General features: G+C 34.5%; 3 protein-coding genes across 3 annotated transcripts; 1 reads left to right on the top strand and 2 right to left on the bottom strand.

Moving 5' to 3' along the window:
- Window positions 1–4,141: 4,141 nt before the first annotated feature.
- Window positions 4,142–5,630, bottom strand: mei-W68 (meiotic W68). The gene is made up of 4 exons (XM_014357911.2): window positions 5,563–5,630; window positions 4,961–5,406; window positions 4,541–4,898; window positions 4,142–4,445 (listed from the first exon to the last, which is right to left on the bottom strand). Exons 1-4 carry the CDS (start codon window positions 5,628–5,630, stop codon window positions 4,142–4,144), a joined length of 1,176 nt encoding a protein of 391 aa, XP_014213397.2.
- A 663-nt stretch (window positions 5,631–6,293) lies between these two features.
- Window positions 6,294–8,149, top strand: Arp10 (Actin-related protein 10). Its single transcript, XM_089594374.1, has 5 exons — window positions 6,294–6,724; window positions 6,793–6,945; window positions 7,008–7,292; window positions 7,366–7,645; window positions 7,711–8,149. The coding sequence occupies exons 1-5, from the start codon at window positions 6,645–6,647 to the stop codon at window positions 8,038–8,040; spliced, it is 1,128 nt and encodes a 375-aa protein (XP_089450500.1). The 5' UTR covers window positions 6,294–6,644; the 3' UTR covers window positions 8,041–8,149.
- A 50-nt stretch (window positions 8,150–8,199) lies between these two features.
- eIF3f1 (eukaryotic translation initiation factor 3 subunit f1) lies at window positions 8,200–9,552 on the bottom strand. Its single transcript, XM_014357971.2, has 5 exons — window positions 9,354–9,552; window positions 9,072–9,241; window positions 8,795–8,977; window positions 8,526–8,726; window positions 8,200–8,443 (listed from the first exon to the last, which is right to left on the bottom strand). The coding sequence occupies exons 1-5, from the start codon at window positions 9,460–9,462 to the stop codon at window positions 8,255–8,257; spliced, it is 852 nt and encodes a 283-aa protein (XP_014213457.2). The 5' UTR covers window positions 9,463–9,552; the 3' UTR covers window positions 8,200–8,254.
- Between the last annotated feature and the right edge of the window lie 588 nt (window positions 9,553–10,140).

Raw genomic sequence — 10,140 nt, 5'->3', positions numbered from 1 at the left:
AGCACTATACAAGTATAAACAACATTTCTGAGCACATATTTTTAGTATGATTTTTCGTCGATTGATAAAAAGATTACGTTTGTAGTTGCTGACTACGAAATAAGTGATATTTACCAAAAAAGGAGAAAAAAAAAAAAAAAAAAAAAATTAGTTGATACGAGGAACTAGCAGTTACGAAAGACATATTAGGACGATAAAAATAAGAGTCCACATAGAGAGAGAGTTATGTACCTTCAGCCTAATTAGCAGACACTACGAAATATACGTTACACTTTGAAAGATATTTGTACATAATTGTTCAACGTACGTCACTATTGTTATTATGAATTAAATATCGTCATTAAGAGATACGTCAAAATTTTATCGTATTAATTTTAATAGAATAGTTGTTACTGTTATTGTTGTTATATAATTGCATAAACATCTCGTTATAACTCTTGCGTTCTCGTCATTGTCTCCGAGCGATTTGTCTGTTTCATTAAATGTAAAATACGCATTTGACAATTCAATTTAACTTTTTTTTTTTTTTTTTTTTTTTTTTCCCCTGTTGTTCGTAACTCATTATATACTTTGACTCTACATACATTATACGTGAAAATTAAATCATTTCAAAGATGACAATCTTTTAATTAAGTTGGCATCACTTAACCTTACGATTACGAGCTTGAACCGGAAGACAGTTGCGAGATCGGCGAGAACGAAATCGCACTCGATAATTATATAATTGCTGTGTGTCAGCAGCCCTTATATGCCGACAATCAAGGCTAGTGCAAATAATCAAACAATAAGTAAATTAAATTTTAAATAAAAAAATTAAGCCGCTAATAATTATTCAATAAATAAATATGTATATACGTAATAACTACGACGATTATCATCGTGGATGATTAATACCATTATTAATATAACAATCACTTTGTATATCGCTGTAAGCTGATATACATTATGTAGACCGAAACAAAAAAGGATACTGTTTATTGAGTCTAACGTTAAAGAAAAGTAATGATATTATATTGAATTAATTGAACGATGAATAATCATGATTGGGAGATGAAAAAAATTACAATTATCCCTTTTCTAGTCTAGAGTAGTCGCTAATCTTGCGACAGGAAGAAAAGTCTAGTGGAATCGAGCTTTTCTTCATTTTTCACTTGATGCTATATGCTTTGAAATCTACATCGTATACCTAGTTTTAGGGTGATTAAAAAATGTGACCGTGTTGAAAATAATAAAAAAAAAATTGATAAATAAATAAATAAGAAAAATTAACTTCTTGTTAAGATGTATAATTTGTAATTCCAGTTGTTATTTATATTAATGTACACGCTAACAGAGAAAACAAAAACTTGCTCGTGAGCGAATATAGTCAATGTAACGTTAGATCACAATTAAGAAACCGGTGCTGTTGTAATTAGCTATACTAAGTTATGTGATTAAATAAAATGGGAAAAAAGTTACCGATAAAAAAAAAAAAAAAAAGAAAAAGAAAAAAAAAAGATCTTCGTACGTTTGATTTAGAATTTGTGGGTGTTGAAATTCAGCGACATGAAAAATAATGTCAGTGTTAGATATTCGATCTACAAGAGTATATTGCAAGTATGCCATGTGCCGTTGAGTTGAAGTTTCGTCCGTCGGTGCCTCGATTAAAGTTAATTTTTCGATCTCTATGCAATTTACTGCACATTTTGTACTATTATTAAACTTGCAGTTAAAAATATTTTACTGTATATTTCTAATTCCTTTATATTTTTTTAAATTGTGTCTGTACATGACATCCTGATTTAAAATTTTTTTCAACTTTGTTTTTGCCATAACGAAATTACATCACTTGAATTTCACAAAGTCGATAAAAATACATTCAGTATAATATGGAAGAATTCGTTTCATTTATACTAGTTGCGTACAGTAAATGTCGATACAACTTTTTCAACTCTAACCAAAAGGTAAAATCTTAAAAAATAAAATTAATTCATTTTAAGTCATTTTGTACGGTTAACCGTCATGTTATTTCAGCATCGAAAAAAAACTAAAAAAATAATTTGAATTCGAGCTTGTGCGCAATCGTTAAAACACACGACACTATAGATATAAATATTCAAAATATTAAAAAAATTATATAAGTATATACAAAATTGATAAAAGAGTCGAACTTTGAATTAATTGAGCATAGTTAATATGTGCACACCCGTGAAAAAGTAAAATGCACGAATGCAAGGGCACTTCACAATGTGACTTCGGTTCAACGGTTGTCGATTTTCTTAATTTTTTTAAAGGAAATCTACGTTGTTCCTACCGAAGGCTGATTAAACGCTTTTTTGGTAATGTAATATACATAAAAAAAATAAAAAAAATTGAAACTTTGACAAGAAAGGAGATTTCTCAGTGCAATCATTTATTAAGTGCAGCGTATGTGCATTTCAGAGTCAACATATTATGATGAAATTTTTACGTAAGTGCGAATTGATAATGGTTAAGGGCTCTTGAAAAAAAATTCCATCTATTGTCACAAAAATTAATTTTAAAAAATGTTCTGCGTTTTAAAAATTCATGTTTTTGTATCACGCCAAATTTTTGTACACTAGAGAATTTATTATACATTAAAACTTGAAATAAATTTTATCTATTAGTAAAGAGCAAAAGTTATTATTATTTTTTATTTATTTATATTCATCAATCAATTACGCCATTATTTAGTTATACTTTTTAGTACCACGACTATTTAAGCTTTTTTTTTCTTGAGCCATCACTGAGGGAAAAATTTAAATGAACATGTAAGAGTGAAAAAATACGAAAGTCTACGCAATTGTTGTAAGTTAAAAAATAAATAAAATTATTATTTGCAAGCGGAAACATGGAAAGCAAAGGAAGACAATTATATTACGATTACAAGATGTTAAGTCGTTTTAAGCAGCATTTGTTATACTTTGCCATAACATTTTCAAGATAATCATGTATTTTATTAACAGCAAAACGACTTTAAACGTTTTTAATAAACTGTTAAACTACTATACTTGTTTTTTTTTTTTTTACTCTTGCACTTTACTGCATGTCACATTCTATCTTTAAAAGTTATGGTTATGTCAGTATTTTATCGTGTGATTTTAGATACAGCAAGAGTGTTTTGTTTGAAATGTTGATTAAGAACAGTTGCCAATATAAATTGGTCATGAGGTCACTTTCAAACGTTGAACATCTTAAACTTTTGAGTACTGATACGCAATAGATGTAAATTTCAATCGATTAGAAGTGGAAAACAAGTATTGTAAAAGTTTGAAATAATATCAAGTTATGAAAAGATCTAGGAGCGAAGGTAATGAATACCCTCGAAGAATCTTACGAAAAAGAAAAAGATTTTCTTATGGCGAAAGAAGCGTCAAAAGATGTTTACTTCATCAACACAGGTGAATTGAGATTTATTATCATTAAAACTTTCTCATTCGTTGCTATGGGGAAACTTTTTTGAAGTTTCGTTAGTCGGAGGAATCATCGCTCGCGGGATCCTATGGTGAAATCAAAAAAAATGTCACCAATGGAAATTCCAGGGAGGTCAAGATCAAGTTCTACATCAAGTTTAGAGAGCGTTGTTTATTTAGGCAGACACAAAAAAATTCCCGAATTAATTATTATTGAAGATAGCAGTGAAGACGAAAAGCCACAAATCAACAGAAGAAAACTTCGTAAGCGACGAAGTTTCAAGTTAACTATAAATTCAATGAAAACGAACAAAAATGAAATTCACACGCAATGGTAAGACAAAAGTTACGCAGAAGTAAAATGAAGTGTAATAAACATGGATTATTTTATTCTTATGTAGCTTAGATGACGAAGCTGAGCTACGTGATAAATTTCAAGAATTGCATGTCGATAATGCAGAAACTCTTCCCGGTTACACTTGTGTCCGTAAGTGAAATAGTTAAAGAGAAATCTTTGTATCTTGAATAACTCTTTCAAATCGTTAATTGATTATTTATTCATTAAAATTTTAGATTAAACTGTACAATAATAACTAACATCTATTGTCAATATTTATGACGTAAGATTTCAAATTTTTAGTAAAATTAAAAATTCATTTAAAAAAATATTTACATGATACGTACAAAATATATAAATACCTCAAAGTCATTTGTAGATTTTCTATACGTTAAAAATATTCTTTTCTTCGAACTTTTAAGGGAATATATACTTCGGATAGGAAGCGCTTAATCGGCTTATTGACGGACTCGATTTCGGCTTTACCGAACCTCATTGCATCTAGATGGATCGATAAACCACAGTCTACGATGTAGCTGCGAGTTTTCATGTCTTTAATCTTTTTCTGATCCCGTGGTGTCAGCTTAATTTTAGTAATGTCCAATCTACTTAAATCGTTTTGATGAACTCCTAGCCAGCGCATGTCGGGACATAGCAGCTGTTCACGATATCCCCAATTGTTTAGCGTCCCGAACCTAAAACATGATAAAACAGGATCTATTAATACGTTACTTGTTGTTAAGCCTTGTCACTAAAAATATATAATAAAACAAAGAAAACAACTCCCCACCTATATACACACATGATCTCTAAACCGTGAGGATTGGCGTCAACGAGGGCATAAACCGGCAAGTGCGCTCTTACGGAGAGCAGGTGCACGAGCATTCGAGTCGGTATATCCGGGTAGCCCTTGCCGGTGATGAGAATGCACTTGTTAAAACCGGCGCAATGCTCGCGCAGGAGCCGTTGAAAGACAGAGTCCTTTTCGATAACAAGAACAAAGTTTGCCCTGGTCGCTATTCGGGTGACGCTGTCCACGACGTCCGGGACGGCCTGGCAGGTCTGCTGATCGTACTGAATGACCCTTGACTCTCCAAGGTGCAGCGTTAAATCGCCCGCTACCAACCCTTTGCTCGTCGAAATGAAACCTGATATAATTAATTCGGTTAATATTTACCCACCGAACCGTTTATATCTTATATACACCTACCAATATCCCAGGGGCCGCACTGGAGGATCATAGCTACTTCGTTGATCGCCCTCAAGACTCTGTCCTGTTTTTTGACGAAGCGCTTGATATGCTCGTTCTTTAGGCTGTAGAAGAACGCCCGTCTCGTGTGATAAAAGTCATCATCCGTCTTGACCAAGTTGGCGATGAGATTCGTGTGCACGTGCTGGAATATCCTCATGATGATGGCTAAACGCTGGCGGCCCTGGTTTCCCGAAAATCGGATGGTTTTCAAGCGCCTCTCGGAACTAGTGGAGATCTGGTTATCAGCGTTCTGCGTGAAGCTATTACTCGTGCTGATGCTGTTGCTCGTGTTTGTCCAACCCGACTCTCTGCCATCGTCGTACGTGATTTTTGGCTTTTCTCCCCGAGATAGACTAAGCACGAGTGACTGGGTGATGCTTTCGATGCGCCTGATGAGCTCGCACCTGCAGCGCCGAGATAAACAAGGGATGATGAAAGAAGTTGCATGCATGTGTATAAGTATAAGCGAGTTGGTTGGGGACTCGGGAAAGAAAAAAAAAAAAAGAAAAAAAATTGAGCGCGTTGTTGCGGGTACAATACAAGGGTTGTGACCAGTTTACCTCAGCATACGCACATCTTTTGGCGGTATATGGCAGACCTTTTCCTCTATCTCTTCTTCGGTCAACATTACTCGGCCGAATAACAATCAGTTAATTTAAACTGCACTAGCAACTTGAGTTGTTCACCGAACACTTATAATACCGCGATCGCGCACTCTCGAAACATTCAAATTTAGTACGAAATCAAAGATCACAATAAGCCCACGAAAGAAGGAAGGTTGTTTTCCAACGGCCAAACCTGATGATACGAGCCAATCGACCAGCCGAACCGACACTACCATAGACTGCCGATCGAGTTTACACTGTTTACAGACGGAGTATAACTGTGCCAGTCAAGGATAGGTGTCGTTAACGTGCCTATACTTAGGCATAGGCTGTATTCCGCATTCCGCAAATGCTGCCACTCCAACACTGGGCTGCCATTCGCTGCTATAGCAGCCAGCAGTTAAGTTACGTAGGTCGTGGTAACGCCGCATGGTTGGGCGGTGCTAGCGTCAATCTGTACAAACTGTCGGTGGGTTCCGCATGTCAACAAACTTCGATATTTTTTAATGTTGACAACAACTCCGAAATAAGTATCGGATGGCATGGGAATTAAAACAGTAAAAAATATCGAAGTTTGTTGACATGCGGAACGCGGAACCCATCGACAGTTAGTACAGGTTGACGCTAGCGCCGCCCGACCATGCGGCGTTACCACGACCTACGTAACTTAACTGCTGTCACAGCAGTGCTTCTGCATGCACGTAGGTATTTATATGTGAAGAGAGCAACAAAATCATAATGAGTATATGTACTAAAGTACTTAGTAATGAAGCATAAATAATGTTTTGTGGTTTGATGTAAGTATAAGTATGTGCGCCTAGATTAGAGCTGTGTTAGAGCTTCGTTAAGAAAAAAAGAGGAGACTTTGTGCAAGTATAGGTAGGGTACGTGTATAAAAATAAAGACTTGTGTGTTTTGTTGGATCCAGGGATCGAGATAGTCTAGTTCTATAAAAAAACTTCGACTACGTGTTTACACTTTACACTCAGTATTTATGAAGTATAGTTAAGATTGGGAAATAACAAGAGCACGACAAAATGTTGCGTGGCTTCGATGTAACGCGTTACATTTCGGATAAGCAAAATATTGTTATTGACATAGGCAGTGCCTACACAAAGTTAGTCAATTTTTTTTTCAGATATTTGCATTCACAGAAACATTTTTTATATAAATTTATTATTTCAGATACGGCTTTGCTGGCGAGGCTGCACCACGTGGTATTATAAGGACAGAAGTTAAATGCTCCGTAACAAAAGAAATAAGAAGAATTTTTGATTATAAAGATGATAATGATTTGTATCAATTGCTTGTCGAGTTTCTACATGGGATATTTTTCAAGTAATCACGTCATACTGTATTGTTAAATATTGATTCATTGCAACTATTCATTTTTATTTCAGACGGACTGTAACAACTCCAAAAGACATTAAAATTGTTGTTTTGGAGTCACCGTTGATTCCATCAAAATTTAGGAACATTCTTGTTAAAGTTCTTTTTCGTCACTTTGAAGTTGCTTCTCTAATGATACTCCCAACCCATTTGGTGACTATAAGCACATTGGGAACCGATACAACCTTGGTTTTAGATGTTGGTTACAATGAGGCAACTCTGATTCCTGTATTTGAGGGTGTGCCAATCTTAAAAGCATGGCAAGCTCTTCCTTTAGCTGCTCAAGCTGTTCATGAGTGAGTATTTTAAATCTCTTTAAAAAAAAAAAAATTTTTTTTTTCAGTTTTAGAAAGAATTTCATATTTTCAGGAGAATAAAGGAGGGTATGAAAGATGTTTTAACAAATAAAGAAAAAACGGAAAATTTGATTGAAAATATTAAGGTTCAAACTTGTTTTGTAACTACCATGGAACGATCTCTTAAATTACAAACAGAAAATCCCCCAACTCCACCACCAAGTGTTAAATACTATTGTACAAGAAATTTCGAAATACCAGGCACAGTAAGAGAAAATGCTTTTGAAGTCTTGTGGGAAAGAGACAACGACAATCTTAGTATACCAACCATGATTCTAGATGCTTTAATCAAGGTATTTATTCAAATAGACAGAGTGTATATTTATTTGAAAGTTAATTAATTTTATAATGCTTACAGTGTCCTGTTGATACAAGAAAGCAGTTAGCAGAAAATGTTTTACTTATTGGTGGAACAACAATGGCTAAAGGGTTTGCTAGTAGATTGAAAGCAGAACTTTTGTATTTAGTTAACAGTGAACTATATTCAGAAAAGTTAAAAATTAGAACGTTTAAGTTTCACACAGCACCCAGCAAACCTAATTATACCGCATGGCTGGGTGGAGCAATCTTTGGAATTGCGGATTTACCGTCTCGATGCATCTCTAAAGAGAATTATCTCAAATGGAATAGAGTGCCTGACTGGGTAAGTCTAATAGACAACAAAAAAGATGCCAGCTCTACCACTTAGTAAAATTAGTTTTTTTTTTTTTTTACATTATATTATTTATTTCTCGTTTTTAAGAGCTTTTACAATGGATAAATGTGATACTTGACTTTTATATTTCTTACCTTGTGTAATTAATACAACGCTTGGTACAATTGTTTTATATAATGAATAAATGTAACATTTGTGAAAACTTTTTTTATTAGATCTCAGTTTATCTTTATACAATATAAAATTATCAGTTATCTTTTTTATTTAGATCTGTTAATAATGTGAGTTTTTCGTTTAACTGCAACTGTGTTTTAATAAGTTGCGACAATGCAACAACCATAAGCAGATCTTTAACATTGCTGTTGAACATGTTATCAAATTGATCAGGCGTCATCTTGGGTACAGAATTTACCATATCAAGCAGTGCACGACCAACCTGCAAGACATTGATTTATACAAAATTGAAATTATTACGTTAAAATTTTTAAAATTAAAAAAGTATTTGTACTACAACTAACGTGATTATCAGGTGGCTGCTTCCCAGATAACACATCATCAACGTACTGTAAAACACTATCTAACATTGATGAAAGTTTAGTGCTAGCTTCAGCAATCTGGGCTAGATCCATTATTGGTTCTACAACGGAATTGGATTTATTTTGATTAAGAGTCTTGGAGCACAACTGCAAGCCTACAACCTCTGGATTGTAGGATTGAATCTAAGAAAATTGAAAATTTTATTAGGAGATATGGCAATGATAAAAATTAACCATATACATCTACATACCTGCACTTTTGCTGGTGTGAACATGCATCCAGTTTTACCGTTTGGCACTCCCAATTTGACACATATGTATGCCTTAATGCCCATCCTAGTGGTTCCCTCCAGAGTCGTGTCGACCGTCAAGTGGATAGGGTTATTGCACTCACGGGCATAATATTCATGAATAACAGAGGAATGATTGGTCACCTGTTTAAAGAAAGTAAGAAATAAGAAATCATTTTTGAAGGAATGGCCTGAAAAACATGAGATCTCGGTAAGTATTGTTTTAGTCCACAAGTACCTCGTTTCCAGTGGCCCACCAGCCAACAATGCTCTCTTGGGCGTTAACAAGCCTGTTGAGTTCATAAAGGTCCAAGGCATAGTTAAGTTCAGCATCGACTTGATCTTCATACTCCTTGTGTGGCACGCAAAAACAGTTGGTCACTTCCACAACACCTTTTTCCACAGTTCCTATTGAAACAAAGGACGATGTGTGTTACTTGAGTAAAAGAGCAGAAGAAAAGAAATATTTTACCACAACACTTGACTACTTAAGACCCAAGTGTACGGTAAGTACGTTTACCTAGAAGAGTTCCAATGACTCGATGAGCTTCGGCCCCTCGACGCTCGTAAGAGTCTACGATTTGAAATAAAACCACGGGGTGAACTTTAACTAGGAGGTTAAGCGCCATTCTTGAAGTTGACCTAATCAAAAAGTTCGTAACATGCGGCTAACATTCCGTGCACTGTGTGTGTTTTGTCGGCAACATGGGACCGAGGACGGAAACAAACGGAAGAGTGGCGGTAGCGGTACTTATATATATATGGTAGGGGGGAGTTTCAACAACGTCCTCTATCCCTCCCGCCCGATAATTTACTGACAATTCACAAGTCGATACTACAGACTTTTACTTATCATAAGTATTGCCAACTCTTTTCATCAGACGATAAGACAGAAAAAAACTGCTGTTTGCAATTGGCGCGAAATTTGAATGAAAAATGGAACATAAATGTACCCAAATAATCTTGAGACTGATTCAACTCTGTCAGTTTCAAATTGTTTTTTTTTGAGAAAGGTTTCTTAGTAACGGTGTTTGCTCTTGGAAATATACCGTAAATTTTTAATGGTTTTTGAACAGTCGTGTGGAAATTAATTCGAATTTGACATTTATCAGTCTTCTGCAAAAAATAAAACAATTATAATTTCGAATTATATTTTATTTCTTAATACTATGCATAATACAATATATGATTTAAAAAAGTGTTTGGTTGCTCATTGAGCAAGGATTAGAGTTAATTACATTTTTTTTTATTTTATTTTTTTTTTCATTCCATCCATATACTAAATTAAACCAAAGAGCATCCATTTT

This window comes from Copidosoma floridanum, unplaced genomic scaffold (assembly GCF_036245765.1).
Source record: "Copidosoma floridanum isolate Cflo_tuat_1 unplaced genomic scaffold, Cflo_Japanese_pri ptg000021l, whole genome shotgun sequence".
NCBI lineage: Eukaryota > Metazoa > Arthropoda > Insecta > Hymenoptera > Encyrtidae > Copidosoma > Copidosoma floridanum.
Note: the sequence above shows the minus strand (reverse complement) of the source record. Positions and strands in the feature narration are given on the sequence as shown.